The following is a 17,140-nucleotide window of genomic DNA, read 5'->3' on the forward strand; positions in this document are numbered from 1 at the left end:
TACTACTACATACATAGATTTTGGTTTACCAAGACTTTTTTACTTTATCAATTGTCAAGGTGCTAAATTAGTGTTGTTTTCAGTTTCTTTTTTCTTTACAGTTTTAGCTTTTATTTGTGTAATCGATCAAACTTTATTATTTATCTCACTTAATTGCACGTTATAATAATCATATTAAATCCTATTCATAATGTGGATTTCTCATTTATAACTTAGTTGCATTCTTAATGTTTGTTTTTTGTTGTTTTTTTTTTCTTTCTGTCTTGTCTTGTTTTCATTTTCTCTTTCTTTGTTGCGTTGTTCTCTCTGCTTTTGATTGTTTTTATCAATTATCTAACATTTGTTAATGTCTTTGTAAAGAACATAATTTGAAACCTGGCTATTTGTGTGTGTGTGCTGCTGGTCGTTTTAAATGTGAAAATGAATGAAAAACAAACACAAAAATAAAATTTTCCTTTTTTTAACATTTTGTTGTTGTGGTTGCAGTTTTTGTACAAAGCAAAATAGTTTTGGATAATTAGCATAAAAATAGTGAAAACACGCGGCCTTCTTAAACTAAAAAGAACTTTAAAAAATAACATAATTGCTTTAAAATTTAAATATAAGTATTTGTATATAAGGTATACATTCAATATCTGGATGTGGCCATTTTGTTGTGCACAATTACAACGTAATTATATAGTATTTAAATTTGCTTTCTTTTTCTCTATGTTTGTATTTCTGTGTGTTTTTTTTCTCTTCGCCAATTGCGCTTCTTCGCTGTTCTAATCGAATAAATTATGCTATGCTAAAAGTGGGCTACAAGGTTTCTCTTCACTTAGCACTTAATAATATGTATGTGTTTTTCTCTCTTTTGTTTATAAATTTTATTATAAATTGTAGGTATAAACTTTTTGCTAAACGAAGATCAACTATAAGTATAAACATAAAATGTATTCTCTTTCATACAGTTAATTTTACAAAAAAAAAAAATATATAGTATTATTTTATTTAGTAATAAAAAATAATAATAATTTTAATAATAACCTATCAAAATAATTGATTTTTGTAAGACGTAGGTATATATATTAACATACAAAAATTATGTTCTCCGGCGGCGCTGACACACACACGTATGCTCACATACGCATACACCCACATACATCACTCATGCATAGGTACGCCTGTGTGCGCGTACGTCTGCGTTTAGTAGTGTGTGCATGTTCGCTTTATTTATTTATTAACTTCTTTCTCTTATGTGTGTGTGTTTGTATGTTTGTATTATCGTGGTTGAGTACAGTTGGCGAGCACTTGTGACTACATTGCTGGCAAGTTAAACTTCAGCGTAGAGCACAACACTCCTATAGGCATTAGAAAAAATAATATATATAAATATATACTGTGTGTGCAACCAAAACAAAAGCTACCGAAAAATTTCACATCGATTATGTGTGTGCATACACAGCATTCTCTTGTATTCCTCCTTTTGTTTCTGTATATACATTCATTTGCATAAGTCGATAAGAAGGTTTGCCACCCCATAAAGTTTGTTCCATGTTCCGACGACTTTTAACAAACACTGATTAGTTGCCTCTGTGTGGGTGGGTATGTGCGTGTGAGTGTATGATCGGTACATTTAGGTTGGTCATCGCTCAAATATTTTTTCCTGTTGCGCTGTGTGCATGAGTTTATCGGTTTGTGTAGTTTTTAAATATTGTTGGTTTGGTTGTGTTAAAAACAATTGTTTAAAAACGATAATTCTCATCGGCCATATGTATGGCCCAGAGAAATTTGGTTCTATGCGTTTTATTAAAGATTTTCTCAATCGGCACGCCATACTTTTTACACCTAAACGATAAAAAGAGATCAATGCATTAGCTTGCAATCTTCGAAAATAACAAATAGCTAGTGGATTTACCAGGCAACTGTGATGCGTGGATCGAGATAATTTAGTTTGGATGTGCCCAAGGCAATGGTCTTATTCTCGTCTCTATCAGTCTCTTGTAGTTCCAATTTTTTCAGTTGATCCTTCAAACGTTCCATTTGTTTGCCCTTCTTATCGGCAATAACCTTCTCTTTAACGGAACCACGCTTGGCCGCCTTTTTCAGATCCTATTTGAAGATGACATTCCCCAGTAATGTTAAGTGTGATCTCCAGTGGGCAATTAATTTGTTCTTCACTTACATGATATTCGGCCTCGCATTCATCAATGGCATCGCGCTTGGCGCGTATTTTCTCCTTTAGGTTCTCCATTGACTTCTGATGTCCTTTGGGCACGGACCGCTGATGGTTACAGAGGATGGCCACCGCACGATTAGCACGATTGTAGGCCAACAACTTTTCGGCAACCGAAGCGTCCGCATCAGTCAGCAGATCCAATTGGTTTTGCAGCGTTTTCGATGCGTTATATGTACGAAATACTTTAGCCGTGAGACCTGTTAATGGAATTAAAAAATAAAATAAATAGTATACTAGCCTGAGCAATAGTTATATAAGTTATATGTTAACTACCTTCCATTAACTCTTTGAGATGCTCATTTAGCACTTGGGTATTGAGGCGATCGAAAAGATCATCGCCGTCCTTTTTGTTTTCCATGAACAGTTCGAGATTTTTGAAGACGCGCTTTTCCACCTCGACCTCGTTGTAATAACGTATGGAATCCTTACCAGGAAAATCAAATACGACAACATTCTCTTTACCATTAAGCTCCCTGTGCAACTGCACATGCTCCACACGCAGCGAACAGCAGCCAACGGTATCGGCTTGATCCTCATCTTTTTCATTCCCCGCTCTCAGTGCGAGCTTATCAATAAAATACAGAGCAACGGCACGCTGGCGGACACGCATCTCCTTCGACTTCCATTCGTCGCGATAGGTGGCGCGTATTTTGTCAATAAATTTATCCAGCCGGCGGGCTGTCTCATATTTAATATGATCCTTTTCGCCCTTTAGCTTGGACGATGGATTCAGCATAATGTATTTCACCTGACCCTGAACATTCTCCGTCCAGGATGCTAACCAAGTAACGGTATTATCATGACGCACTTCCTTCCAGCGTTCGCCTTGCGGTGGTCGTGGCACCTTTGATTGTTTGCCACAATTGATGGACACATCGGCGGCCGCAATTCTACGCTTAATCATTCCCATCTTTGGATGCTCACCGCGACCGCGAAACAGACCTGGCGGCTCCAAACGAAAGTTGCCGATCTTTTCTTTGTGACCATCTATCATACAGAAACCATATTCCTTGATTAGAGCCTCGTTCTCAAGCTTTTTCGCTTGCTTCTCTTCTTTTGTGGCTGCTTTACGTTTTTCGGATTCAGCCTGAAAGAAGTCATGCATTTCTTTGAAATTGCATTTGCGAAAATCTTTAATGATATCCTTCTCCTTGGGGGTCATTGTCTTGCGGAAATCCTTAAAGAAATTGTTGTTGAATACGTCCTTGGTGCAATAATCGTGATTTAACATCTTTGCATAGAATGTAGCCGCCTCCTCGGTCTCTTCACTCAACTCCAGTGGCTTGCCATCATAAAAGAAACGCACATTGCGGGGCACACGCTCATAGGGTGGTGCAAATACAGGTCCCTTATGCTCGAGAGTTGACCATTTGACTCCATCCTCACGTTTCTCCTCTTCCCACCTTAAAATAGTACAAGCACGTTTTGTTTTAGTTTTCTTGATGTGGCTGTTATTACTATGGTTGTTGTTGCTATTGTTGTTGCTGGAATTTTTTTTAATAGTAGCAACAATAGTTGCGTATCGTTGCTGTTTGAATATAACGTAAAATTCACGTTTTGCCGCGAGCATCGACAGCGACAGCAAAGTTGTTGCAATTTGCGCGCACATAACGCATTAAATAAAAAAAAAAATATGCAACGAGTATCAGACATAACCGCAAATTAGTATTTGGCTTCACAGCTGTTGCACGCGTTTCGCTGCGAATGGTTAAAAAAGTTTACACACTCATCGCAGCAGTCGTGTCACTGCCAAATGTGACTTTCAAAAAATATAGGTCAGTGACATTCAAAAATTACAAATACACACCCGCACACACAACCGCATAAATGTTAATATAACTAAGCTAACGAATTTTTAAATCCAAAAGTTGATTACCTAATACACTTTCGTTCACAAATTTGGAATTTGTGAACATTTTAGAGCTATGAATATTTTTATAAAAGATTGCCTATCTATTTCGCAAGTGTAGTTGTTAATTCTGATACTATGATTAATAAAGAGTTATTTACCATCTCCACACTTCCTCCTCTTCGTCCTTTTTGTCTTTGCGCGAACGCTTCGTTGGGGAAACGTTTTCATGCTTGATTTCATTCTCCTGCAAAACATTTAAAACGTTTATTGAACCATTTCCAGTATATTTTATATTGTTTTTTCTTCCTTGTTTACCTTTTTGACCTTTTTCTTTTTGGGTTTCGCGCTGCCGTATTCGTCATCCATCTCTACCTTGGGGCGTTTCTTTTTGTTTTTCTTGTCCTTTGATTCTTTTTTCATCTTTTTGCGCGCAAGCAACGGAATGTTATCGTCGTCATCGTCTCCATTTCCGTCCATTTCATCGGAGGGCTCTTGTTTGCGCTTACGCATGGCCAATGGCATATCTTCTTCCTCGTCCTCGCCTTCGTTATTAATATTCATATTGTTATCGTTATATTTGTCATTGTCATTGTCATTGTCATTATCATCATCGTCGTCGTCGTCATCATCATCATCATCGTTTAACGCGCTATCATCCTCTGCATAGGTGGCCTCCTCTTTAGCCACAAACGCTGGTTCATCCGCTCTGAACTGCGACATCGAGTAGTCACAGGAGCTAGCCTGCGATAAATCAAAGTTCTCCTCCTCCTTTTTAACATCGACAATGTGCTCTTCGTAGCCATTTTTATACCCATTGCATTCGGATTGCATTTGCTGCTGTTGTTGTTGCTGGAGTTGCTGGAGATGCTGCTGCTGCTGCATTTGGAGCTGCTGATGCTGTTCCTGGAGCTGCTGCTGCTGCTGCAGTTGGAATTGCTGCTGCTGCATTTGGAGAAGCTGCTGCTGTTGCAACTGCAACTGCAAGGGATCAGTATGGTCATTCGTGTGTGGCTGTGAGACGGGCTCTGGCTTAACGAATACACCATCATAGGAGGGATCTTTCGATGATGAGCCATGTCTAGAACTGGAATGTTTGCTTTTCGATGATGATGAAGACGATGAGCTCTTGTGACGTGAACTCGAAGACGATGATGACGAAGACTTGTGTTTATCCCGACTGGAGGAGTTGCTGCTGCTGCGATCCTTGTCGCGACGCTCTTTGTCCTTGGAGGACGAGCCGCTACTACTGCTGCTGCCACTCTTATGATGATGGCTAGACGAAGACTTATGCTTGCCGTTCTTATCGCGATGGCTGGACGATGACGACGAAGAGCTTCGATTTGAGTTACTGCTATCCCGTTCCTTATCCCTATGCTTGTCCTTGCCACTTGAAGAGCTGCTGCTACTGCTTTTATGTTTATCCTTATCGCTGTAAACATGGTATATTAAAACTTCAGTAAATCAATGAATAGATAAAAATTGTATTCGACGCTTACCGACTACTGCTGCTGCTGCTTCCGCTTTTATGTTCCCTAGATGAAGAGCTTGAACTCTTATGCTCGCTGCTGCGTTCCTTATCACGATGCTTATCCTTGCTGGATGATTTATGTTTATTGCTGCTGCTGCTGCTCTGATGATGGTGGTGATGGTGTCCATTTGTGGTTACACCATTCGATTGCACTTCGCAGCTGCCGCCATTTTGCACGTGTACATTCTGTAAGACATATCAAAGGAGAGAAATGATATGAAATGAAACAAACAAACACAATGAACAATAAAGTTTCGGATTGGAATACAGACAGCTGAGCTACAATCCATTTTAGTTATTCACTAACAAATTTTGAAATTATACATGGAAATACATTTAACAATATTTTCGAGCCCATTCGCAGTTATGCTATGCTATGCATAGACACACACAACGGTGTAAATAAAATGTCTGGTTTTAACTTTAATAGAAAAAGAAAAGCATTGGCTACCTGTGCGATCGAATGTGGGCATATGTAGAAGTGTGTGTGGCTGTGTTTGTGTGTGACACATTTAAGTAGCAACTCTGCAAGTCAATTGTCAATGATTTACAAAACTCTATAGATGTGCACGCGTGTGTGGGTTTATATGTAAGTGGAGATGGACACACCACACCATGCCACACCACCACGTGGTGAAAAATCAACCCTAACAAATTCAAATATATTATGAGAAAAAAATTAAAAAGGCAAGATATACCAACGGAAGTTGGCAGGATTCACACGTGAGGGCAGTGAATGTTCAGACCATATAGAAGATGATACCGTTACTGATGTTTCTGACGTTTACTGCTCATACTTTCAGGCAAGCATTATTTTTAACGTAAGGTGTAACAGCAACAGCAGATCAAGGCTGTTTCTTTTGTACATGTATATATGTATGTACACACATGTGATTACTTCGGCACCCTGCGCAGTGTGACCAAATTTATACAAGCCTCAAAATACTACAGCAGAATTGAACAACTGCATTTCATTTGAATTTCTTTTCAAAAACCAAAGCGGCAAATAGGTATCTTCAAATTTTATATTTCTATTAAGTCCTACGAACAACATAGATACATATGGGTTAGCAAAAATTCTGTGTGTAAGTGCAGAAAACGCCAATTTAATAAAAAATTGTAAAAATAAAAAATAAAACAATACACTTTAGAAAATAACAATTATTGTGCACGTAAAATACCACACTAGTATTTAGAGCAGCGAAAATCGGTCACACTGTGCCAAATACACATTGTCGTTGTGTCGTTGCCGTCTCTCGTCGTTTTCCTACTGCCTGCCTGCCTCTGCCTGCTACTACTTGCATGCATTGTCGCCATTTTCGTAAATTACCAAAAGGCCTTTTACTCTTTATTGCAATGCGACTACGCATGATTTAGGCGCAGGTCGGTCGAAACTTGCACTGGTTGCAAGTGCTTATGCATTTTTTTTGCACATGAAAATTAACAACACATTTGCCCCTTTCTTTAATGCACTCGCCGAGCAGATGAAAATTACATAAAAATAAATACGTCTCAAAATTACTTACATTTTCAGCAGCCACATCCCCACTCATTTTGCACAATTTCTCAGTTGGCAGTCCGGCGCTCACGGCTTTTTTCCCAACTTCACTTTTTTTTATTATTTTCTACACTTGTATATATTGTAGTTAATATGTATTTATCAGTTGTTAAAAGCCGATACACACGATTGCAACAACTTTTTGTGCCTTTGCATTTACTGCGCGATACTACAAAATCATATATTTTTTTGCTAAGTCCCCAAATATTACACTTAGAAGAGTCTCTTTCTTTTACAGCGCGCAGCGGCCACGCGAACACGTTCGTACCGAATCTACTTCGAACTGTATGCTGTTTAGAGATGTGCACATTGCACGCTATTAATTTTCGATAGTTTTCGAACACTGAATATCGATAACTAATAGCTGACGCGTTATTTCAGTATTTTTAGTTTTCTTGCAAACGTTTTTTGGGTGCACACTGCTGGAAATTCACAAATTAATATACATTAGCATTTTTTTGGAATCTGGAAAAATAATAAAGTAATAAGTTGGAACTGAAATGGCCAGTCGTGGTGCAACTAGTGTAATCACCGCCACGACTGGCGTCATCCATACCACCATAACGTCAACGTCAACAGTAACGGCAACAGCATTGCAAACAATCACCAATGTACTTACCGTCAGCTCAGTGCACTCGAACAACGTGAACATCTCAAATAATACGCACAGCGGAAACGCAGCTGCTGTTAGCACTGGAAATGATGGAACAGATGGCGACGCAGCCAAGCCCATGTATCCCCGTCTTTTTAACAAAATTGTGCTAACATTGGAGAACAGCTTGATACCGGAGGAGAAAATTGATGCGACCCCATCCAGTCAGGATGGACTCGATCATGAAACGGAAAAGGATTTGCGCATTCTTGGCTGTGAGCTAATACAAACTGCGGGCATACTGCTTCGTTTGCCACAGGTGGCCATGGCCACTGGCCAGGTGCTCTTTCAGCGCTTTTTCTATTCGAAGAGCTTTGTCCGTCACAACATGGAAACCGTGGCCATGAGCTGTGTCTGCCTTGCCTCCAAAATTGAAGAGGCGCCGCGTCGCATACGTGATGTCATCAACGTCTTCCATCACATCAAGCAAGTGCGCGCTCAAAAGTAAGTCATACAGAGCAACCTACATTCGGTATTTAACATCTATTCTGGTTTTATTTTTCATTTCATTTCATTTTTTCTTTCGCAGAGAAATTGCGCCCATGGTGCTGGATCAGTACTATACGAATCTGAAGACACAAGTGATCAAGGCGGAGCGCCGAGTGCTAAAAGAATTGGGCTTCTGTGTGCATGTTAAGCATCCGCATAAGCTGATTGTAATGTATCTGCAAGTGTTGCAGTATGAAAAGCATGAGAAGCTGATGCAAATGTCATGGAATTTTATGAACGATTCGTTGCGCACGGATGTCTTCATGCGCTATACGCCGGAGGCAATTGCCTGTGCATGCATATATTTGAGTGCACGCAAGCTGAATATACCGCTGCCGCATAGTCCGCCGTGGTTTGGTATCTTTCGTGTGCCTATGGCCAATATTACGGATATTTGTTATCGAGTGATGGAGCTTTATACACGAGCCAAGCCAATTGTGGAGAAGCTGGACGCAGCTGTCGAGGAACTAAAGAAGCGTTATATCGATGCCCGCAATAAGACTAAGGAGGCAAATACGCCCCCAGCGGTCATCACGGTGGATCGCAACAATGGCTCGCACAATGCCTGGGGAGGATTTATACAGCGTGCCGTACCGCTGCCTACTGAGAAGTCTCCGAAGAAAGACTCCCGATCACATTCGCGATCACGCACACGCACGCAATCACGCACGCCACGTTCACGGTCGCGCAGCCATTCGCCAAGTCGTGAGCGTTCCAAGAAGTCGCATCGAGATCGCGATCGTGATCGTGAACGCGATAGGGATCGAGAGCGTGATCGCGACCGGGAACGTGATCGCGATCGAGATAGAAGTCGGTCGTCCAGATCACGTTCACGATCGTTGCCTAAGCACAAAAAGAAATCGCGCCACTATTCGCGCTCGCCTACGCGATCCAGCTCGCCGCACAGCAAGCATCGCAAGAGGTAAGGCTGCTTCAGCTTTAACAGCTCTTGTTTGCATTTAACGTGTCTTATACTATTTTACAGGAAATCGTCAAGAGAACGATCCGATTATTATATAAAAAAGGAGCGGTCCAGCAATCCGGGCAATAATGTAAGCGATAGCGATAAGTATCGTAACTCGAGCTCCAATTCCGGCAAGTCGCACAGTCGCTACTCACACCGTAGCAGCGGAGGTGGTGGAGGAGGCACCGGAACCGGTGGTGTCGGCGGCGCCGGCGTTGGCAGTGGTGGAGGAGGTAGCGCAGCTGGTAGCGGGCACAATAGCCGCGGCGGACACAAGCATCGCGATAACGATCGTTCCAGAGACCGCAAACGTTGATAAAAACAACATTTTATGCTAATTGAAACAGAAAATGTTTTTTTTTACATTTTATATTTTACATTTCTATTTATTTTGATTGAATGAGAATTATAATTTTGAAGTTCACTGTAAAAAACGAAAAGTAAAATTGATAACTAATAAATGTAAACTAATTGTATATGTGTATAATGCATTTTATATTGTTTGATCGCTGAGAAAGAAATAGAAAAAAACGCTATTTCGCCTGTAATACTAGTATTATATCACAATGAGGCGCATTACAAAAGAGATATATATAAATTTCAGCAACTTTGCTAGCAAAAGTTGGAAACAAAAATAATTAACAAACAATTTCAATTGATTCGAATTCTGCCGAGTGCTGTTTGAATGCCAGTTTCAACTCGTGTGCAGATTTATTAAAAATTCTTTTCCATTTAGCTGATCCAGTCGAACAAAAAATACATGATCTATCTGCATGTATGTTCATATATATTCCATTAGGGGCAGCTGATAATGATTAAAATCCTAGACTACATATTGGTACTTAGGCAATAGATGATAGCAGCTTGCATATCCTGTGTAGATCATATCCTTTGTTGTCAAAGGTACATCTATAGCTGTGACCCGCTGTCGAATCATTAGATATTTGCATAGACAATATCGGAATAGATTAAAATGAATAGATCATCTATACGACCATAGTGGAAGAGACCAACGAAATTTGCGGATGCTGTAGCGAAACATCTCTAAACTCAGGCGTAAAGCTAAGTATGAAAAATGAAAATATGGTGGCAATAATCCATTCCGATATAGTGCTAATCACATGATAGTACCAGCCACCATCCGAGGGATACCTGAAATGCCAATCAATTGTTTAATTGTATGGCCTGGACCGATCAAAATTGAGACTTACCACTTCCTCGGATTCTGTCCATCGAACAGGATATGGGACATGAGGCCAGTCACAGCGAGCACAATGAAAAGGATCGTACAGCAGACGGACATGCCCAGACGTAAGTGGGCCGTTTTCCTTGTGCCGGCCATGGGATAAACGATGTACGTGATCAATGCCTGCATCCAGAAATATAAAGTACCGCAGCCAAAGCAACAGAAGGCGCCAATGAAGTGCACAATCCGTACATTTGTCTCCTGAAAGTTACCCACAAAACTTATTCCCAGACAGGACAGCATGCCAAACCACAAAGCAAGACGATTGTGGCGCAGTAGAGCGGCGTCCAATTCCGGATGATGCTCGCTCAATTGCATTATATGGCGATATCGAACATAGATGGTAAGTCCCACTTAAAATGATAAACGATCATTAGAGGAATACAGAGAGAGAGAGAGAGAGAGAGAGAGATAAGGAGGGAGTGAGCTCGAATTAGAGTGGGGGAATAAATAAATCAGAACTCCATGACTCATTTCGTTGCACTCGAGATACGAATCGTTATTAAATCTGTCGTAACTCACATAGAACACTGCCAATGTTTATTAATTGCCCAAAAATACAACTCTCCGGTGAATAAGTGGCTGCATCGCTTATGTAGGGCACTGTGGGCACTACATGCCCCTCTAATACGGCCAAAATATATCTGCAAATGCGCCAAATACGAACAATAACATAAGGGTATTTTTTCAATAAGGAAGACAGGATGAAATGACTTACGTGCCTAGAAAAGTCACTTGAAAAATGAGAAACGAAGCAACTGGCAATAGGTAAACATTTGACATAATGCCAGTAGCTATGCAGCAAATATTTAATTAAATTCAATATTTTTATTGCGCAGAACGAATTTCGCATGCAACGGGAGTGCAGCGCTGCCAACTTGATCGGATAAAAGGAAAGCTTACAAAATATGTGCAACGACAATCGATATAATTCGAAAAGTCCATCACCATCAATTACAAACTAAAGTGACATTTGAAATCAAAATCCAGATAATTAACATATTTATCAAAAGCAAAACATTTGAGAAATTGCTAAAGTCGGTATGTAAACGCTTATATTCAAATCGAAAAAAAAAATTTAATTTGTTGTGCGCTTTCAGGCAGCTGGGTATGAGTTGTTTTGTGGAAATCGACGGTTCCTATTTGGAAGGTGGCGGACAGGCTCTACGCAATGCATTAGCATTAAGTGTTATACTAAATCGTCCGGTGCGTGTGGTCAAAATACGTGCCAATCGCCCGAAACCGGGTCTTTCACACCAGCATCTGCATGGCGTCAATTTGTTGCGGGACATCTCTAATGCCGAAGTGAATGGCAATACGTTGCACTCCACCGAGTTGACATTCACCCCACGCACCATTGCCGGCTCCATGTACAAGGTAGACACACGAACCGCAGCGAGTATAACGCTCATTTATCAGATGGTCATGCCGGTGCTGTTGTTCAGTGGCACCACGTCTCGGATCGATGTCATTGGCGGCACAAATGTCTCGTTTTCCCCGCAGGCGGAATACATGCAGCAAGTGCTTATGCCCAATTTGAAGCGTTTCGGCGTTAGTTTCGATATGAAGGTCCTTCATCACGGCTTTTACCCACGTGGCAATGGTCGCTGCGTGCTCGAGGTGGAGCCGTTGCGGACCCTGAATGCAGTGCAATTAAATGACTTTGGCCAGTTTCTGTCGGTAAAAGGTTCTGCCTACTATGCCGGCCGGCTACCCAAATGCATTGCCTTCGATATGCAGCATTCGGCAGAACGTGAAATACATCGCTTGTGGCCGGATCATGAATGCAATATACAGGTGTTCAAGCATCCACCAGACAGAGCCCGCGATAATGGTGCAGGTATCATATTGACAGCATTGACCAGCACTGGTTGCATGATGGGTGCAGCCACAGTGGGTGAGAAAAATATCGATGGGCACATGATTGGATCGAATGCCTCCTGCGAATTGGCAGGCTACATTAAGAATGAGATTTGTGTGGATGCTCATATGCAGGATCAGCTCATCATCTATATGGCATTGGCCACTGGTTGCTCACGTGTTCGGGCTGGAGCATTAACCAAGCACACACGAACTGCCATCTATGTGGCCGAGCAAATGGCTGGGGTCAACTTCATAATTGAATATGGAAATTTTGGGCAGACGCTCATCAGCTGTGAGGGCATTGGGCAATGCAATGCATATATATAAAACATACACACGTACACACGCAGACACACTCACACACATACACATGCATACAGATAAACTATTGTCTGTTACATACTTAAATTATTTATGTTAAAATATAAATATATATATGTGTATATATTTGTCAAATTAGATGCGACGGAATATAGCTAAGAAATGATCACCCTTATTGCGTACAACCTTGGCACCCTCCTCACTGCTCTGATAGAGCTTGGGCGTTATAGGGTCATCATTCTAGAAATATACGTCCGTTAATGGCACTTTCATCAAGTTATATTCAAAGACAACTTACTGCTTCCTCGTCACTAAGTCGTTCAAACAATGGATGCTGCATCATATGTGACACTATCCATTTGTGCAGATCCTCCACATCCGTCATTGTATAAACCAGACCCTAAATATAATGTAGCTCAGTTAGAGATGCGAGATCATCGAGGTAATGTTAATTGCTTACCCCGCTGCTTAGCACATAAGCATATTCGGAGAGAAGGGCCTGGTTAATTATGCGCCACTTGTGCTTGGCGCGCTTGAAATGCGGATCGGGATAGAGGAAGAACATCTTCTCAAGTTGACTTTTTTGAAAATAATTGGGCAAATACTTCATCGCATTGGTGCGTATGCAGGCAATGTTTTGGTAGTTAGTCGCTGCATTAGCGTTTTTCAACCTAAGCGCTGCAATGCGATCGACCACATAGTCAGAGACCTTCACTCGTATCTCCATGCCAATGGCCAACTTTTCGGGATACATTTCGCCGAGGGTCACAAGGAATCCGCCGTAGCCGCAGCCAATATCGGCAAATTTCACTTGTTGATCGTTGCCAATATTCGGATACAGTGAGCGCCAGTCCACATCCTCTGGCCGGGCAGGACTGTAACATATGATAAAATTTAGTTGAGTTCCACATCCAAACAAATATCACAAGTGAAATGTTTACTAATCAAAGCTGTGATCTGCTATGGGATTTGAGTGTGCTCGCTGACGGTAGAAACGCTTCTGTGGCAGTCCAGTTACCGCTGACGTCGCGGGCAGTGCTTCACTCTCCTGATTGTTGGCCACCATTTAGTAAGTATATTATATTATTTATGAAATATTGTACATCAACAATTGGCTCATACAGCAAATGTGCTCAGCACATGCATGCCAATCGGTACTATTCAAATCGGTACTATTCGATAATTTTTTAAAAATTAAGTTGACAGGTTTGAACATGAGCTGCCATTGTGACCTTATCGATTGTTTTGCAGCACCAGTGGCCATCCCTAGCGCATTGTGTATGCATTACGCATTTGCGAAATTTACCAGCAATAAGTTTTTAAAAATCAAATTTTAATACAATTGGAATAGAGGTTCTTGTGTTTATACCATTACCGATTACAGCCGGCAAACACGCCACACCTGAGCTAACGTGGCCATGTACGCCACTAACAATGGCAGCGTAAATAAGGCGCCAAATAGGTGAGTCTCGGATACCCGTGTGTCTGTACAGTGTGTACAATTTTATAGTGTGTTTCGTTTTTTCTTATGTGTGATTTATTGTGTTTTCTGCGTGTGCGCTTTTTTTTGTAGCAATGCCACAACTATGTTTGACAACACCATTACTGTCACACCGATCAAAGTGGAACTAAATGACACTTTGACCAAGTCAGCGGCCACAACAACAACGCCGGCCCTTCGGCGACCCAACGCTGTAATTGTCACGTCACAGCAGTTGACAATGCCCATGCAAACGGGCTTGTCCGTAACGAATAGCAGCGGTGGCGGAGTGAACGCATCCTATGCGACAGGCATTAGCGTAACATCGACGACTGCGACGACAGCGCCAGCGACGAAAGAGAAACCGACCAAAGCGACGCGCACTCAAATTGTACGCAAACCTCCACCAACAATTGACAATTTTTGGCCAAATATCTTGACTGAGGTAAATGGAATTGGCCAGGTGGATGCTAAACATCAGGTGCTGCCGTTGGCGCGCATCAAGAAGATCATGAAACTGGATGAGAATGCCAAAATGATAGCGGGCGAGGCGCCGTTGCTGTTTGCCAAGGCCTGCGAATATTTCATACAGGAGCTAACAATGCGCGCCTGGGTTCACACAGAGGAGAGTCGTCGACGTACGCTGCAGCGCTCGGACATTGCGCAGGCAATTGCCAATTATGATCAATTTGATTTCCTAATCGATATTGTGCCGAGAGAGGAGATCAAACCGTCAACCACACAGAAAACCAAAGAGCCAATCAGCTCGAATGTATCAACGGCGGCGACAGCAGCAGCTGCAGCGGCTGCTGCTGTGGCAGCAACCGCATCTGTTGTTAGCAACAACAATATCAATGCTAGCTTTACAACCAGCAACGTTGTGGGTAGCGCCAATGTACCTGCTGCTGCTGCGGCAGCTGCTGCTGCCGCTGGTCTCAAATTAGATGCCAGCACAGCTGAAGTTCTTGGCTTTAGCACTGTGAGTCCGGATCTGTTTGCGGCAGCAGCGGCGGCGGCCAATAGCAATCAACAGCTACAGCAGCTGACAGCGCAACAGCACCACCAGCATCAGCCGCAGCAGGTGCAGATCATACAGCAGGGTGCTGGTGCACAGCAGTTGCAATACTTTATAGCGTTGCCTGGACAGCAGCCGGCGCAGCTAGTGCAACAACTCCAACAGCAACAGCATCAGCAGCAGCACCAACAGCACCATCAAAACAGTCTCGGCCTAAATATTGTTGCACAACAGCCGACACAACAGCTAATACTCACAGCCGGACCCAATGGACAGTTAACGGCGACGCCGGCGCCAACAACTGCGGTACAGCAGCAAACGGCGCTGCTGCAGAATCTGGCACAACAGCAGCAACAACATCAGCAGCAGCAACAACAACAGCAGCAAATACAACTGTTACAGCAGGTGGTATCGCCCACAGGCGAGCTGACCAATGTACCGGTAAGTATTTTGAGAAAACTCTCAATTGATTGATCAATAGCTAAAAGTTTGCTTATTAGATCGCCATAAATGCCAATCAGCTGCAATTGCTACGACTTCAGATGCAACAACAGCAGCAGCAGCAGCAACAGCAGCAGGTTGCTGCTGTACAAGCAGCGGCAGCGGCGGCGGCAGCTGCACAGCAACAGCAGCAACAGCAGCACAATCAACAGCAGCAGGTGATAATACCCACTCAGTTGCTGACGGCACAGCAGATATTGCAGCTGGGTGGGACGCCTACAAATGCAACAGCTATAACACAGCAGCAGCTGCAACACCAACAGCAGCAGCAACAGCAACATCATCACCAGCAGCAGCAACAGCTACACATAAGTAGCAGCAATCCGAACGGCAGCGGCAACAACAATACAAGCAACAGCAACAATAACAACAACAACAGCGGCAATAGCAATAACAACAACAGCGCAGCATCAATATTCATTAATACGACGGCGTCGAACGCCCAAATCGCAACGCAGGCGCAAACGCAAGGTCTTAACGCGTTAACCAACGATCGGACACTTAGCAGCGGCTTTCGGTAAAACCCAACAAGCTAGACAGAGAGAGATAGAGAAAGATAGAGAAAGCACAAGCCCAAAACAAACGAAAACATGAAAACAAACACAACGGCAACAGACAACAGACAACAGACAACATATAAGAGCAACCACCTTATTAATAAGCCTAATTTAATAATTTAGTTTAGGTTGAAACATGTTTAGCATTGAATTGAAGTCGATGGATTTTTCGACATTTAGCAATCATATCGAAGCATCGGGAGGCAAGTCTGTTTATAGAATATTGGGCTAGAATGTCAATTGCGCCTCATTCAGCTATTCAACAATTCAGTTTCGTACTAATGTGTATACTTATGTATAGAGGAGTGTTTGATTAGCTAGCCGCTAAGTAACTTTGTAATTAATTAAGCGATTGTATAAATACCACATAAATGGGTCATGAGATGAGAGGAGATGTCATAACATTTTTTTAGAATTACGTAATGTATTTTAGTCTTTAGGCAGCAAAGTGAAGCCAAAAAACAACAACAACAACAACAATAACAACAACAAAAATAATAATAACCAGCTAGGCAGTAGGGCCAAGGCCAGGGAAATGGCTATCTATATTTAAAAAAATGTAAATTAAAATTGGAATTGGTGTTCAGCTTAATGTACATATCATAATGAGTTTCATAACTGCTATATCCGATCCGATACATAGTTACAATTTCATGTTGCCAATTGTATTCTTAAGTTTCAACTAGTGTATGCGATTGTGTCGAGTGCGTGACTGTGTGCGTGCGTGCGTGTGTGTGTGTGTGTGAATGCATTTATAAATTATGAATATTAAAAAATAGTTGACAAATTTGAAAATGGCATCGGCTCAATCGGCATTCCCCTGGCTTTGTAACTGATATGAAAACAGGACGCTGAGCTGCAGGTTTCACATTCTATTTTAACAATACGTAACAATA

At 41.9% G+C, this 17,140-nt stretch overlaps 6 protein-coding genes across 6 annotated transcripts; 3 read left to right on the plus strand and 3 right to left on the minus strand.

Moving 5' to 3' along the window:
- Window positions 1-1,605: 1,605 nt before the first annotated feature.
- On the minus strand, window positions 1,606-7,437 carry LOC111594261 (DNA topoisomerase 1). The gene is made up of 9 exons (XM_023307487.2): window positions 7,125-7,437; window positions 5,567-5,784; window positions 5,091-5,499; window positions 4,386-4,991; window positions 4,229-4,314; window positions 2,492-3,621; window positions 2,165-2,415; window positions 1,898-2,091; window positions 1,606-1,827 (listed from the first exon to the last, which is right to left on the minus strand). Exons 1-9 carry the CDS (start codon window positions 7,149-7,151, stop codon window positions 1,725-1,727), a joined length of 3,024 nt encoding a protein of 1,007 aa, XP_023163255.2. The 5' UTR covers window positions 7,152-7,437; the 3' UTR covers window positions 1,606-1,724.
- Window positions 7,438-7,514: 77 nt separating this feature from the next.
- On the plus strand, window positions 7,515-9,607 carry LOC111594262 (cyclin-L1). The gene is made up of 3 exons (XM_023307488.2): window positions 7,515-8,252; window positions 8,338-9,219; window positions 9,283-9,607. The coding sequence occupies exons 1-3, from the start codon at window positions 7,657-7,659 to the stop codon at window positions 9,575-9,577; spliced, it is 1,773 nt and encodes a 590-aa protein (XP_023163256.2). The 5' UTR covers window positions 7,515-7,656; the 3' UTR covers window positions 9,578-9,607.
- A 148-nt stretch (window positions 9,608-9,755) lies between these two features.
- Window positions 9,756-11,402, minus strand: LOC111594266 (DNA damage-regulated autophagy modulator protein 1). The gene is made up of 4 exons (XM_023307493.2): window positions 11,226-11,402; window positions 11,030-11,151; window positions 10,473-10,860; window positions 9,756-10,413 (listed from the first exon to the last, which is right to left on the minus strand). The coding sequence occupies exons 1-4, from the start codon at window positions 11,288-11,290 to the stop codon at window positions 10,248-10,250; spliced, it is 741 nt and encodes a 246-aa protein (XP_023163261.1). The 5' UTR covers window positions 11,291-11,402; the 3' UTR covers window positions 9,756-10,247.
- Window positions 11,403-11,454: 52 nt separating this feature from the next.
- On the plus strand, window positions 11,455-12,767 carry LOC111594264 (RNA 3'-terminal phosphate cyclase). The gene is made up of 2 exons (XM_023307490.2): window positions 11,455-11,548; window positions 11,608-12,767. Exon 2 carries the CDS (start codon window positions 11,618-11,620, stop codon window positions 12,695-12,697), a length of 1,080 nt encoding a protein of 359 aa, XP_023163258.1. The 5' UTR covers window positions 11,455-11,548; window positions 11,608-11,617; the 3' UTR covers window positions 12,698-12,767.
- A 28-nt stretch (window positions 12,768-12,795) lies between these two features.
- On the minus strand, window positions 12,796-13,757 carry LOC111594265 (tRNA (guanine-N(7)-)-methyltransferase). Its single transcript, XM_023307492.2, has 4 exons — window positions 13,633-13,757; window positions 13,152-13,566; window positions 12,990-13,091; window positions 12,796-12,931 (listed from the first exon to the last, which is right to left on the minus strand). Exons 1-4 carry the CDS (start codon window positions 13,755-13,757, stop codon window positions 12,827-12,829), a joined length of 747 nt encoding a protein of 248 aa, XP_023163260.1. The 3' UTR covers window positions 12,796-12,826.
- A 166-nt stretch (window positions 13,758-13,923) lies between these two features.
- Window positions 13,924-16,476, plus strand: LOC111594263 (nuclear transcription factor Y subunit gamma). Its single transcript, XM_023307489.2, has 4 exons — window positions 13,924-14,153; window positions 14,265-15,627; window positions 15,687-15,979; window positions 16,425-16,476. The coding sequence occupies exons 1-4, from the start codon at window positions 14,110-14,112 to the stop codon at window positions 16,474-16,476; spliced, it is 1,752 nt and encodes a 583-aa protein (XP_023163257.2). The 5' UTR covers window positions 13,924-14,109.
- Window positions 16,477-17,140: the final 664 nt, after the last annotated feature.

The sequence above is a fragment of the Drosophila hydei genome, unplaced genomic scaffold (assembly GCF_003285905.1).
Source record: "Drosophila hydei strain 15085-1641.00,03,60 unplaced genomic scaffold, DhydRS2 tig00000090-arrow-arrow-pilon, whole genome shotgun sequence".
Lineage (NCBI taxonomy): Eukaryota > Metazoa > Arthropoda > Insecta > Diptera > Drosophilidae > Drosophila > Drosophila hydei.